The sequence below is a fragment of the Amblyomma maculatum genome, chromosome 6 (assembly GCF_055883805.1).
Source record: "Amblyomma maculatum isolate TAMU_Amacu chromosome 6, ASM5588380v1, whole genome shotgun sequence".
Taxonomy (NCBI): domain Eukaryota; kingdom Metazoa; phylum Arthropoda; class Arachnida; order Ixodida; family Ixodidae; genus Amblyomma; species Amblyomma maculatum.
Window position 1 is genome coordinate 68,702,370 of NC_139349.1, and position 15,195 is coordinate 68,717,564.

Genomic DNA, 15,195 nt, shown 5'->3' on the forward strand with positions numbered 1-15,195 from the left:
TGCCTTCCAGTACCCCTAGAGTGGTCTGCTGGATATTATTTTTGGATTTATAAAGTTTTTTATTGCAGTGCCATCCTTGCTTATTTCACTCATGCTTCACCATGGTCGCGCTTTGCGTGCAATCCTGGAACGTTGATTTAACCTGCTCCAACTTATATTAAATGTTTGTTATATTTGATGTAATGTTCCTAAATTTGCGATTATCAACCTCACGGTCTACCTCATCTGTTCCGCAAGAAAGGACGAAAACGAAAGTAAACGAAAGTGTGCTGATATTGCTCAAGACTCGCTCAAAAACGAAGAAAGCATAAGAACGTTCATTTAACATTTTATCGACAGACTTTGGAATGCTTTATCCGCTTTCTTAAATATTTTTGACGTTTTAAAACTTTTTTTTTTTATCTGAAGACCATCAGCTGCCTTTACCTCTAATGCGCATAAAATCTGAGTGAAATATTGTTTGCAAAGGAGCAGAGGGCGCTTCCTGTCGTTTTAGTTTCTGCTGCTGCTGTCCATCATGGCGTTGCGTGTACTTGTCGGCTGCAAGCGTGTGATTGATTATGCAGTAAAAGTATGTATGCATGTCTTCACACCACGTATAGTGATTTGGATTTGTGCGCAAACCGTCCCAGTCCTGCTAGGTGGTTGAATACCGCGGCTAGGCTTTAGTGTGCATGGTTTGGAACCCTCCGTCTCGCATGCCGCAGTGCTTCCGTAAGTGGTGGAACCGATATTGCTAATTGCTAGCGTGTGAGGGGGTTCCGATTGACGTGCAGCATATAAAATACGCACACACTTCTTTGGTGTCTCCACCTGCCTACGTCACGGCGCACAAGTTTCCAGGTTGATAAGATGGACCTGCTAGCATGGCCATAATATCACCCCGTTGATTACCAGCCGATATGCGTGCTTTTCGTAGCGACATTTGTTGTCCTTGAGAATTTTCTTAAGTTCCTTTGTTCAAGTTCTGCACTTCCTCGCGATGACTATGACATTCAGAGGAGCACTGTCGGTGCGTGAGCGGCGACTTTTTTTTTCTTTTTTTTTTTTTAAACCTGCTCGCAGCTCAACGTTTAATTCGAGAATGGTAAACCTAGCTGCTCAGTTGAGTTCTGCAATATCTTTCGTGTCTGGGTTGGTGTGCTGGCCAGCCAAACTTAACACGGCAGACCAGCCTCCTGGTACATTTGCACGGCAACAGGAACCCATTTGGTCTCATCGGCATTCCTTCAGCAGAGTCACTCATTTTAAGCAGCATAAATAACCTCGAGCTCACCTTGTCGATGACAGCGTCAAATGAAACCGACCAGTCGCGTATTAAGCGGCATTCTTTGTCGCAAGGACTTGTTACATACTCGGTCCTTGTGGTTGGTGGCTCATTTTAATTATAATGATTGTCATACAAATGATTTGCATGCACGCATAGGGATCTATCAAGTGCGGGAAAGACAAATGTGAAAGTAGTTGTGTGCCCATTCCGCGCATGTGCAAAAATGGCTCTTACAAAACAGAATGTACTGGCAGAGTGGGCTACCTTCATGGCACCCGAGCAACTGACTTGTTTACTGTCAGTCAGTGACTCAGTGTGCATATTATTCAGATATATATATACACAAGGCATTATGATTTTTTGGTCGAGTTATCTGGCCTGGGTAAAATACTGCTTGAAGCATGGGCTTGTGAATTTTAGGGCTGAGATTAGAAGCTGTGTACTGTGCATCAAGGCCAAAACATTATCACCACCACTTGTCGTGTAATCTACAGCCACTGCATTTTTACGCAACAGCATATACATTTTGTTCATTTGGAAAGGTATCGCGGTCGCTATAACCCAGAATTGAGAAAATTGTTCCAGTATGTGTCAGAAAAAATTACTGGGCCTTATAAGATATCTCTCATGAGGTGAACAACGAAAGCCTACACTTCTTGTTTGCCTCTTCCCTTTACCTATTCCGCTTCTTTCTTATGTTTGCCTTCTCTCTGTCTGCATTTCTCTTTACCTATTTTTTAGTCATTTCTAATCAATTGCAGTGTTTACAAGTCGTCAGTCGTCCTTGGACATATTGGTCATTACAAGGCATTAGTTGTCATTTTAGTCATTACTACTCATTGCTAAGCATTTTTAGTCATTTGTAATCAATTGTATTTGTTACAAGTCATCGTTAGACAAATTTGTCATTACAGGTCATTAGTAGGTCATTTTAGTCATTTCTAATCAATTGCATTCCTTTGAACGTGTCAAAATCCGCCAGCGTTCTATAATTGGTTTACAGGAAAGGAAAAGCGCAGTCAGTATCTGCCACTCGCGAAATCTCGCTGACACATCTTGTAAAAAAATCTCGACGAAGCGAGATTTTCACAATGAGCCTAGAAACGGTTTCGTTTTAAAAATGTGCATGTGATTTCATTTCAAAATTTTCTTTGTACAACGTTCAGGGTGGTATCATACCATGTCAGTGCACGTTAAAAGAACCCCAGGTGGTCGGAATTTCCGGAGTCCTCCACTACGGCATCTCTCATAGCCTGAGTTGCTTTGGGACGTTAAACCCCACAGAAAACAAACAAACAAACTTCCCATTTAGCATCCATCTGCTAGCCAAATTGGAGGCTATTGTGCACCAAGAAGTCGGACAGATATTGCACCTTCCTTTTCATAAAACCTTAATGAACTAAAAAGAATTACCGAATGAAAAGGTGGTGTTAAAGGTGCTATCGCGTTTGCTCTTAAGGCGAAGCTTAAGCGTCTTCCTAATTTCTTCTTATACCCTTCACTAATATTTGCACTGTACAGCTTGGCTTAAAAATAGTGGTGGTGGCTTCGCCAATAGTTTTCTTCAATGCAGGTGTCAGTGTTGATAGGTTTGTGTGCACAACATTGATGCACCATTCTTTTTGTTTTTGAACAGATACGTGTTAAGCCTGACAAAACGGGCGTTGTCACAGATGGAGTAAAGCACAGTCTAAACCCTTTTGATGAGATTGCTGTCGAAGAAGCAGTGCGGTTGAAAGAAAAGAAGATAGCCAGCGAGATCATTGCTGTCTCGTGTGGGCCTGCTGCATGTCAAGTAAGTCTGCTTTACGACACATGGGACGCGCCATTGTGCACAGGTAACCTAAGCATTAATGGATGATCGAATGCAAGAAGTTATTGCTATGGAACAAATGTGGAGGAGGCTATTGTACAACAGATTAACCTTGCACACTGTAAATTGTGCCCATTTCACTTGGAAATACTGGTTAGTTGGTCAGAAGTGTTGGCATTTACAAGCATGACGCTTTTATCTTGCATTTTGAATGAATGCTTCAGAAAGCACTATGCTTCCTGCTTATTTTTGCACTTTTTTTTACAGCACTTGTGTCTGCTGCATGTAAACAAACAAACAAAAATGTAGTGATTATCAATAAGTGAGCATGTTGAAGAGTGTAGTGTAAGGCACTAAAATGGTTTTAGTCAGACCCTTTTTCTTGCATTATCATAGGCCATGTGCACGCAGGTGTTTCGGTCCTTTTTATGATGTCAAGTTAGATTATGAAATCTTTTTTTTTTAAGCATCGAATAGAATTGCTTGACTTTTTGTGTATGGTGCATTGAAGTGTTAGTTTGGACTTGTTTAAGTGTGTGGGCCGGCTGATCTAATTTTTGTAATGTTAGCCTTGTGCATTTCTGTGAGTTTGTTACATTGCATAGACAGCAGCATTGCGTCATGGTTTTTTCAGAGCGCTCCGGTCACATCTCTCATATCAAGAGCAGCGATCTAGGCACATACTAGGAGGAATAATAAAAGAACGTGGAATAAACACAGGAAGAGTGCTTAGTGGTTAGGGTGGCAGTTGCTCATCAATAAAATTTGAGAAGTTACTGGTTGAGTGATGCCTTGTGTGAAGCTGAACACAACTATCTTTCAACATGGTTTTAAAGGTGTGAAACTGGCCGTGTTTGCAGCTTACAGAAAGTATTAGCATAAAACGTGTCTGACCAGATCTGAGCTGTTAGCGCTTATGCCGGGTGCCGTATGTTGTTTTGTTCATCACTGCGTTCTGATAACGCAGCATTTTGATGTTTATAAGTGATGTCATGTACTCGGTGCCTATGCAACCTAATTGCATAAATCGAAGAATGTAAGGTGGCGTCATTTCTTGATCTGTTGCTCTGCATTGCTAGAGTACTGTGAACTGAACCCCTGTCTGTGTTGGGATTCTGAATTGATGGTATGTCTCCTGGATGTGGGCCTTACAGTTGAGGTTGCAAACATGAAAAAGTTGAAGTTGACTGGCGACTGAAAATTTTGCAAGTGACACGAGAAAAAGAAAAAGCTCATATGCACTTTTAATCAATGTAATTAGTAGTGCTGATAAAACTCTCGCAGACACAAGAAATTGTCTTCTAGTACATAGTGTATCCTGTTTAGCTTTGAACTACATGTAGACGTCCTTATTTCTGCTGAATCTTAGTTGTGAGGCTGTAACTAAGAATGACGTCGTTATCAGTAGAATGTTGTTTCACGCATTGCCCCTTTTGTGCCTTTCAGCAGGTGCACAAGAGGGCGTAGCACTCTGTTTCAATACTTCTCATATGCCATGTCTTGCAGGAGACACTGAGGACAGCCCTTGCCATGGGTGCAGACAAGGCCATACATGTGGAAGTGGAAGGCAAGGACTACGAGACGCTACAGCCACTGCACGTCTCCAAAATTTTGGCCAAACTTGCCACCGACAACAAGGTGGATGTCATTATTGTGGGGAAGCAGGTGAGATGGTTGGTTGATTTTTATGAGGTTTAACGTCCCAAAGCGACTCAGGCTATGAGAGGCGACATAGTGGAGGGCTCCGGAAATTTTGGCCACCTGGGGTTCTTTAAATTGCTGGCCTTGTAAAGTGGTGCCTCATTGCATAACCAAGCAGGCATAATACATAGTGCAGAATTTTAGCATGACAAAGAGCTGTGGACAGGTGGAATGGACTACCATCTGTTTGTCGTGCTGAAATTCTGCACGATGCATGTAAACCAACTCACCCAATATGCAGCACTGTTGACTTAATGCCATGCAGCAGTTTGGGAAACTAGCACCAATTTCATTTTATTAAAAAGCGTTCCTTATTGAATTGTTGAAAGCTCTGGAAAGGTGGAAAGGTGCTTCCTTAGAGAGCATGCATTTGAACCTGCTTGATTTTAACAAATTCTTAGTCCCCTTTGTATTCAAATTAATCAGGACCTACTTGTTTTATTATATATACCCCAGGCACAAATTTAATCTGGTTTGGTTGTGTCCCAAAGCGACTCAGGCTATGAGAGATGTCGTAGTGGAGGACTCCTGGAATTTCGACCACCTGTGGTTCTTTAACGTGAACAGACATCGCACAGCACACGGGCGCCTTGCTATTCGCCTCCATCGAAAAGCGGCCGCCAAGGCCGGGATTCGATCCCGCACCCTTGGGAACAGTAGTCGAGCGCCGTAACCACTGCGCCACCCCGGCGGGGCCACAAATTAAATCTTTCGTTCATCAATTTATTACTGTGTTTTAATGACACGCAATAACCTTTCTCTGAAAACGCCTTTTACGCACTAGAAAATATTAAAAATGAAATACTGGTATCACTGTCAAGGCCATTTCCAACAAACTGCAGTGATCTCAAAGTACCTTCTTGCAGCAGATCTCTGAGGCCATACCGCGTTGCCATGCATTTGTGGCCAGTTGTCGCAGAGTCGGTAATTCTCTTGATGTCATCATCAGCACATTTCAACCATTGACAGGAAAAGAAAATATCCCACCTTGTACTCCAAATTTGCCAACAATAAGATTCATTTCTTTTTTTTCTTGCGGAGAGAATGTTTATATATAGAACAACAAAAAGTCGATCAGATTCTACTAAGAAGCTGCCTTTTTAAGGAGTCAGCTTTGATTATAAAGTGAAGCAATAAATAGTGCCAGATGATGCCAACCATAAGGAACCTTGTGCATGCCTCTCTGTCAAAGTAACCTGCATTCTCACACAGCTTGTGTGTGCTTTCAGGTGATTGGTAGATGAAGTAAAAACCTTGTTGATACATATTTTTTTTAATGTGGGGAAAAAAAGGGTATCTGAAAAAACGTATGATCTGAACAGCCCGATTTTGAAAAATTTAACTGCTGAATGAGGTACAAAGGCGTTTAGAATTGAGGCTTCCACTGCATAAGAGTGTAGATTAGCATTTGTAGAGAAAGTGTGCACAACTCCTTTTTTTTGTATTTGTTTTGTCCTCTGTAGGAAACTGGGAACAGGGAAGAGATTTAGTTACAAATCTGGTTCGTAGAAGGCAATGACAAGCTGAGATCGCTTCCTTGGGCGTTTTCGGGTGCTTTGCCCCCTTATATCAGTGACTGTGGGGAAGCCATTGCAATGGCTTACAGTCACAGCATTTTTGCTTTCGTAGGTCATGTTCCGGTGACAACAAGCACCTCGTATGTTAACTCGGTGGTCTTCTTTGATGCTTCGCTCCTTTGCATCTAGGCACTGCAGGGAAGCAACTGTGGCAGGTGATCGCCGCTGATCAGCTTTTCCCGTCACGAGTTCTCGTTAGCACATGCCCGGTTGATCACAAAATGTACTATGCGACCATGGTTTGTCGAAATTTCCAACCGAGAAATCGTGTTATTCGGAATCGTATAGCCAGGAGAAAAATAGCGTTGCTCAGTGGAGGGGAATCTTTGCTGCCCGCGATTTTAAGCGTATGAAACGGGAAATCTTGTGAATTGGGAACGTATCACCGAGGTTCTACTGTATTTCTAGCATGTTGACATCCCACGTGCGACTGTCATGCACTTGGAAGCCTGAAAGACACTCAAAACATGTCAGAACAGTTGCAGGGTTGCAAGAGGAGGAGCAGTTCCTATTCCAGACAGAGCCAAAATAATTCGTCTTCCAATGTGCGATTTGATTCTTCAATATCGAAGTTGTGTTGATAGGCAGGGCCATAGTGTTTGAACATTGAGCTGTCATTTCTGTATGCCCTTAATTGCAGTCAACGTGGTCCGTTAGTTGTTACTGTTTGAAACACAGAAGCTTCCTGTCTTGAAGCCATTGGGACTGCGAAAAATGTTCCTGTTAGCTGGGTTGGAGGGTTGAATTCCGAGTCCTTATTTTGCAGAGAAAACTTGAAATGAGGCCATGAATTTTAAACAGGATGTATATGTGATGTGAAAGCGGTGTTATTGACAAGATCCTTGCCTTTGATGTCACGGTGAAATTCATTAGAGATTATCGTAAGTTTATGATAAGGTTATCGTAAGAGAAGGTGACCGCTGCACGAGCGAGCCTAGTACACGTCATGAGAATTTTCTTTGACGGAACCAATGTACAGACTAATTGACTTCTTTGACACATGAAGCCTTGCCTAGAGCAGGCACCGTCACGAGGCACATACTACCTGCCGCTCGTTTGAAATAACTTTAATCTCTGAAAGTAGAATTTCTCTTCATGCACGTCAACCCATCTTATTCTGTTATTCTTTTCTGTAATCTTTTTTTCAAGGAAGGTCAGCTTATATGCAAAGTAGTTTCAAAAGAGATGGCATAAATGGAGCAGGCCAACGTTGTACGCAGTTAACCTGTTGCGGGGGTTGCATTACGGAAAACGCAGTGACGCTACAAGAGGCAGCAAGGAGCAGATGAAGTCCAGTGTGGAATGTGCGTCGGTGCTAGTGCCCCTGTTATAGACACCATGGCCAGGCAGGGCAGAAGTGATGAGCATTCCTACCTCCTCTGCCTTGAAGCGCCGGGAGCATGCAACATTGAAATCGTCATCCTCTGCCGAGATTAAGCAAAGAATGTCTTTTCTGCAGGCACATGCAGTTAACAGCCCGCAAACCGTAGGGTGTACTGGTTTATTATGCTGGGAACAGTGGGGCTGAGACACTTCACATATTAAGCATCAGCATCGCTCTGTGTTCTTTCTTGGCTCTAAAAGACCGTCGCTTCCCTGGTTTTGCGGCAAAATCAGGATTGGGCATTCCTCTATGAAGAGAGCACCCAAAAATCTTCGAATTAGCTGGCTTATCCAGCGCGCGGTGGAGGCCGCGACATCCCAAAGGATCCCCGCCGACCTCCTCTAAGCCAGCACAACCGGTCCCGTTTTTGGGTGCAATAAAAGAGTACCATCACCACCAGTGTGTTGCAGGCTGCCATTTTTAATTATGCAATCAGATTTTCAATACAGGTTGTGGAACCAAATAATTCTTAAGGATTATCTGGGGTTTTCAATTAACTGAGTTTGAATTATCGTGGTTTTAGTGTACAAGTTGCCGTACTTTTTTTTTTTTTTCTGTCACAGGCCATTGATGACGACAGCAACCAAACTGCTCAGATGACAGCTGGCATCTTGGACTGGCCACAGGTAATAATGTACAACGCATTTCAAGGACAGCGAGAAAACAAGCAAAAGTTCATGTTAAATTGCCCAACCTTTGACGTTAGACTTGTTGCAAGGCACGGCCTGCAGATACAGCAAGGATGCAAATGAGTCTGCCTGATCTCTGCAACCTAGGTTGTCTCTGGTCCTCCTGCTTGTCTTTCTCTGCCCATGTCACAGTGTTCAAGCTGGCTCACCCCGTATTTTGATGTTCCACGCTATTCCCGAGCTGCTGATACATGCCTGTTCGCTTGATGTGCACACCCTTGCTGGTGTTCCTTGGGCTTAGAGCCCTGTGTCAGTGTCCCCATAATTTTCACCACCAAGAGGGTCGAAGCTGGCCAACTCAAACCCCACCTCAAGACTTGTGAAGTACAAAGTCTCACTGCTGTTGCCTCCCTTGCTTATTAAAGCTCTATTGTTAAGGGCTGTTTCCAGAAGATTCAGTGTCAGCGTTGTGAGTGAAAAATCATACGAGTGCCTTTGGCAGGTGGTGGTAGGAGCTGCCAACTCAAGCTTTTCCTTTGAGATAGAGGGTTAGGAGAATCGAACCCTCTGGGACCTTTGCATCCCAAATCAGACATGCTATCCCTAGACAGGCTTGCTCGTATGGCTTGGTTAATCCTGATCCTAAACAATGTTTTTTATTCACTGCAGCATTTTTGTGAAAATTGCCCTGTTTGTATAGTTTTTGCGCATATTTCAAATATGCATTTTTCTTTCCTGTAAGTCGTCAATTTCTTGATATTGAGTATTTCATGTTCTTTGTTCAGGGGTGGTTTTCTGTCAAACTGCAAACGTTTTACTGAAGATTTACACAAGGTGTTCCGTAGTTATCTGTCCGGGTGGTAAAAAATTCTTCTGCACAGTCTGCTGAACTGTTTGTACTCAAATGCCAATGACAAGGTAACTTGTGATGGTCTACATTTTTTATAAGTAATTTAACACTGAACTTGTCTGCGTTTTCTGAAATCAGCGAAAAACTGCAGTCTGCTGCCGCAGAATTTTTTTCATAGTGAGCGGAGCATTCGATTCGACCGACTGCACAGTGTGGCGAACTGCGAGGCCTTTCCCCACCCTATTCAGACATCGGTTGCCTTGGTGTTCGCCAGACGGCGCAGCCTGTAAAACCGTCTGCTTCGCTTGTTCTGACAAAGAAGTTCTGCCACAGCCGACTGCAGTTCCTTGCAGACTCTGGAAAATGCAGACTTGTTTAGAAGCATGGACCATCTCAAGTTGCTAAAATGGTCTGCGTTTGAGCCCAATAGTCCAGTAGTTAGCGCAGGCAAATGTTTTGCGACCCATCCAGATAAAAATGGAACAGCCTCTATATTATAATATTCTAGAATGAACAGAAAGTGCAATCACAACTAACTTTAACAAAAGTTGAGCATTTCACACTGTAAACAAAAAAAAAAAAAAAAGCACTTGGACACATAGCAAAAATGCAGCTTTGACAAATTTTTGTAAGGACCACCTGAAACATATTGCAGCCTTGCACCTACAGGATATCTTTCTGGCAAAAAGAAAACATAATTTGATAGCATTTGCAGAACCAGAAATATCCCACCTCCAAACCTGCAGCATGGTTTTGAGAAAACGAAAAAAAAAAAAATTTACAACTTATTTATATTTACAGAAAATTTAAAGCTATGCAAATGCAATTAGTATGCCCCTGGAGCATAATCAGGGTGCACAGAATTCCTGTGTTTGCATTTCACGCCTTCCTTCAGTGCATTCGAGTCATCGAGTTTCTTGTCACACGTGCGGCTTTGAAGAACATCTTCTTTTGTTGCCTTCTTGAGGCCTATTGGTATATTTTTCTTCAGCTCAGTTAATATTGCAGCTGCTCAACTGCCTCAGCGGCAGCTGCTTCGACAGCAAACGAGGAGTGCCGCTGTTTAGGCACCAGGTTCCAAATGACGGAATAGAGACTCTTGTTATGCGTTGTGAATTTTTTTTTTCTTGAAAAAACTTTCCAGCAGTTTCATTTCAGACAGCCACTCATAAACTGGCAGCAGTGCACAAGCAACATCTTTCAGCAAATTACAGCTGAGCTTGGGTGCCAGTTCTGAAGAGCTGTTCCCATATTTTTTTTTATTGGTTTACAGTTTTCGTTTTGCCCTGGGATAAACCCATAAATCTCTGCCCGGTTTATGAACAATATCAAATGTGCAACTGTCCCCATCGCAGAGAACAGTTGTGTAGTGGAGGTTGTGGTGCTCAGCAGATATCTGAAATAAGACGAGGCCAGCCTCAAGCTCCATTTGACCCGATTTTCACTTGGTGGTTTTACCGACACAGGTGCGTTTTCTTCATGGAGTGTGTAATGGGGGGCTAGTTCCTTAAGTTCTTTTTTTAACTTTTAACGTGGCCCGCGAGAATGTGTACTTTGAAGGGATTGGAGCACTTTGCGCTGTCAGTCCTCGGCCCGTATTCCGAGTTTGCGTTGTTATCTCCCCGACCTCGAGTCAGCTGATTGGTGGAAACGCCGAAGCATGATGTTGACACCTCTTCCGGTTCGGTAGTGGCAACACCCGGTTCCGTCGTTTTGACCAATCAGATGACTCGAGGTCACATGAGATAGCGACACTTCGATAACGACGCTAACTCGAAATACGGGCCCTCCGCGAGCTCCACTCCAATGCCACTTTGCCACAGTTCTTGCACACTAATGCTAGTTTCGTTGCGAGTCCATAACCTGTCACCTCGCACTACCTTCAAACCCCCGAGGCAGGTTTTGCCTGCTGCAATGCTCACTAGCTCATTAGCAGCGGCGAGATCTAATGTGGAGAAAGTCTGAAGCACGGTCTTTCGAACAAGACCAAAAGGCGTTGTTCTCAATATGTGAACAGCGGAAATCAGGCACAATTTCTTCTCAACTTGAAGGGCCGCAATTGGGGTGTCAGTTCTTTCATCTCATCTAGCATCAGAAATACGAATGATTTTTGAATCAATATTTTAAACAGGTGCGCAATTATGTCAGGATACCAAAAACAGAGACATTAAAACTTCGATTTTTGAGTCGACTTTCAATCCAAACACCTGGGTCCTTCCTTAAGTGAGGCTCTATGTCTATGTCAGGTGGTCTTTCATATAATTTGGCAGCTTGCATACTGGAGAGTTATGTTAGATAATAGAGGCATAGATAAAGAGATTACTGATTGACCAAGTTAAGAACTGTATGTATGCAAACGGGGATCCACAAAAAAGGAGGCATTAATGCTGTTGCGTCAAGTTCTTGTAAATTTTGTCATTATGCAGTGAGGTCTGTGTTTTGTCCTGCAAACTAGTTGTGTTATGCCTAATAGCACACTCTCTGGATTTCGCAAATGGGCTCCCTTGCAACTTGCTTGCTGAACTGTTTTGTACGTGTACGACATGCGCAGAGGAGGTAGTAGCACGAGCCATCTGTATGTGTTCACAGCAATCCACAGAGCATGCATGTGTGCAAAAAAAAAAAAAAAAAAAAAGGAACAGGCCTCTATGTGTCCCTGTGAGAGGCATTGGGAGTGCGCGGGTGTAGCAGAGGCGACCTAATTTCACGAGTGCACATTGATTTCATTGACACCGCTTCAGATGCACAGGAGAGATAAGATTCTTCACATTCGTCATTTTTGTATCTCTGTGCAGGCCACATTTGCGTCCAAAATAGAGAAAGATGGAGACTGCCTGAAGGTGACGCGAGAGATTGACGGTGGCCTCGAGCACATCAAGGTGAAGCTGCCGACGGTGATAAGCGCGGACTTGCGACTCAACGAGCCAAGATATGCCACCCTCCCAAACATCATGGTCAGACACCCAAGATGCATGTTTTCTGTCCTCAAATTTGCTGATACTAATGAATTTACGGTGGCTAGCAGACATTGAAATTGCACGAATTTACCAACTACAACAGTAATGTACAGTGAAATATCCGGTGAACGGACATCGCTTGATTACAGTACTTTTGATATAGACAGGCATTTATAAGATTCCCAAAACGCTTGCATCAAATGCGAATGAGTTTCAGTTGATTTCATTTCAATACACTGTAACTCTTCACTTAGGGAAAACACTAGAATACTTTCAATGTCAAATGTCAGCAAAAAATTGCTGCATTTTATGGAAGTGTAAGTGCACAATATGTACATGTGTTTTTTAGTATTGTGAGACATGCTTTGGATGCCTTATGAATGTTTAATAATAATCAGTTCGCAAAAACAAGCTTCTGTGTGGTCATTTAGGTTGCTTGACCTTTTTCCAGTCCTCTCAAGTTCTTTGAAGGGGTATTTCACAGTGTGTACTTTTGACGGTCACTTGCTGTCGGGCAGACATGCAGACCTCGACCCCCAGTGAAGTTTATTTAGTGAGGGTTGTCCAGAGGCTTTATCCCACATGATTATAAATGGCCTCATGGTTTTCAAAATGTGTAGAAATGTGGCTGCCTATGCACAATCTTGTAAGGAAAGCTAAAAATCTGCTATTTCACGTAGAAAATTAGGGGCCTTAGGAGCACCTGTTTCCAAACTGACACCAGAGAGTGGTTGCGCAGTGAAATATTTGCGAGCCAAAGTGCTGCAGTTTGCTTATGGAAATGCAATATCCCCTCTACACTGCATATTACAGAAAGCTAAGAAGAAGCCCCTGGAGAAGAAGACACCGAAGGACCTTGGTGTGGATGTGGGCGCTCGCATTGAGGTTATAAGTGTGGAGGACCCACCGACAAGGGAAGCTGGCACCAAGGTTGAGTCTGTGGACGAACTGCTAGAGAAGTTGAAGGCACTGGGACGCATTTAAAGGTTAGCTGTTCTTGCCGCAGTCACCACTTTGCCTTTGGGACCATGGATGTTATTTGTGTTGCCTTACTTCAGATGTCATAATTGCACCTGGTAAAGTGGCCAGTTGGGAATAAGTTCATCTGAAGAACAGTGCTGCATATTTGCATTACAAGCAATGCTGCAAAGGAGACAGCATATTCTAAAAGTGTTGCAGTGATAAGTGGATAAGACAGCAGGATGACTTCGGTTACTGAGTGTGTGATGGTTTTTTCTTGTGTAGTCAATGCAGTCACGCCCAGATATTTAAAATTGTTGGCTTTATCAAACACATGTAGTTAAAAATCATGCATAAAAATATTGAAAACTTGCCCTGTATGCTTTACTGATGAGGCAAATTGTGAGTGCGCCTACCTTTGATCGCGTGGTGCTCACTTCCCACATCACATCGCTGTTTAGTGGTGAAGTCCACCTAACAAAGTCTGCCAATGTCTCCCGCCTCGTGCAAGGAGCTACTCTTGTTTTGACAAGACAGGCAGAGCGGGATGACGTTAAGCGCGGCTGGTCAGTACTTGGTGTTTTGCACAGCAAAATGTGATGGGCAGATTTACACCAACGTGAAATTCGAGCATGCTGCGTTCATGCTGATCATACCACCAGAGTTCTGTGTGACGTCAATGCATGTTACATCCCTGGTGATAGAAATTAATCCAGAGCCCTCCACTACGGCATCTCTCATAGCCCCACACATTGATGAACAGATCCAAAAACAAACAAAAGCATTACCTCAAAGTGTGATCTTATGGTTTACTGGCTATGGTAACCAAACGATCTAAAACTAATTGAAAACTAGTGCACATTGTGGTTGATTCATATCAACCTACGATTTTCATGCCAGCTTACGCTGGCATGAAAAGCAAAGTTTCGCGCCTGTGTTTATTTCATAAGTTATGTTTCAATTTCTCCTATCTCCGTGGTTCTCTCTTAACTCCTTTCATTCGTACATCACGCCGCCTGTTTAATTGCAATAGCGTCCAAAGACTGCATGGTTTCAGTAACGCTTTTAATAAGTCTTTCTTCCCGACTGCAATTGAAAAAATAAAACCTGCCGCTCGAACCAATCACTAATGAGACTGATGCGGCTAGGTTTAGGGCATGTTAAATTGCCTTCTGGATTGACATGTTTTTGCTTCAATTTATGTTCATGGAATTTTTTTCTCTTATACTGACCTTTTCTGTTACCCACTGTGTTCTCACCCTGCCAACGAATGTGATGCTCTTGGTACTAAGGCAATGTTTATTACCCTTGTTCATGATGCGCATTCTTTGCTTCTTTTTGTTTTGTTATCTTGTATTTATATTTGCCTTCGCTCTACCTATTTTTTGTTGCTCCCCCTTACGTAATACCCCAACAGGGGCTCTTAAGGGTTAATAAATGATGATGATGGTTACGAGCATTTTAAGAATGCCCATGACCACAGAAAAGCTAGTTCTGTTACTGTAGCACACTGGTTTGGCCCGGCCCCATTGCTGTTTCATCCTGTGGGCCCTATCATGTCCGACAGTCTTTTAAGCCCGAGATGCTTTTTTGAATGCCATCTGGTGCAGTGCTAATCATGGACAGAATGTTTGGCATTAAGTTTTTCACGTTATGAATACTGCAAATTCTTAATTTGTGGGCTTTACTTTCTTTCTTTGTCTAGGTGCCCGAGTCAACTATGAACAGCTACATCCTACAAGTCACAAGTGGGAGCGAAGTAGTAAACAAATTGTACACCTGTTCTAAAGTAATGGTTAAAATAAAACATATTTTTACACTTGATGCTCTTATACCCACCATGGTGACTGTGGTTTTGACTACTGATCCCAAGGTCAAACTGAATCCAGTCACAACATCCGTATGCTGTGCGGTGTCTGCACATAAAAGAACCAGAGGTGGTCAAAATTTCCAGAATCCTCCAGTATGGAGTCTCTCATAGCTCGAGTCGCTTTGGGACGTTGAACCCCATAAACTAACTAACCAGCCACAGCAAAGATTTAGTAAAGGTGAAA

At 43.0% G+C, this 15,195-nt stretch overlaps 1 protein-coding gene across 1 annotated transcript; it reads left to right on the forward strand.

The window, feature by feature from the left end:
- Nucleotides 1-432: 432 nt before the first annotated feature.
- Etfb (Electron transfer flavoprotein beta subunit) lies at nt 433-14,965 on the forward strand. Its single transcript, XM_084606896.1, has 7 exons — nt 433-571; nt 2,907-3,065; nt 4,590-4,748; nt 8,309-8,371; nt 12,020-12,178; nt 12,995-13,167; nt 14,847-14,965. Exons 1-6 carry the CDS (start codon nt 518-520, stop codon nt 13,163-13,165), a joined length of 765 nt encoding a protein of 254 aa, XP_084463022.1. The 5' UTR covers nt 433-517; the 3' UTR covers nt 13,166-13,167; nt 14,847-14,965.
- Nucleotides 14,966-15,195: the final 230 nt, after the last annotated feature.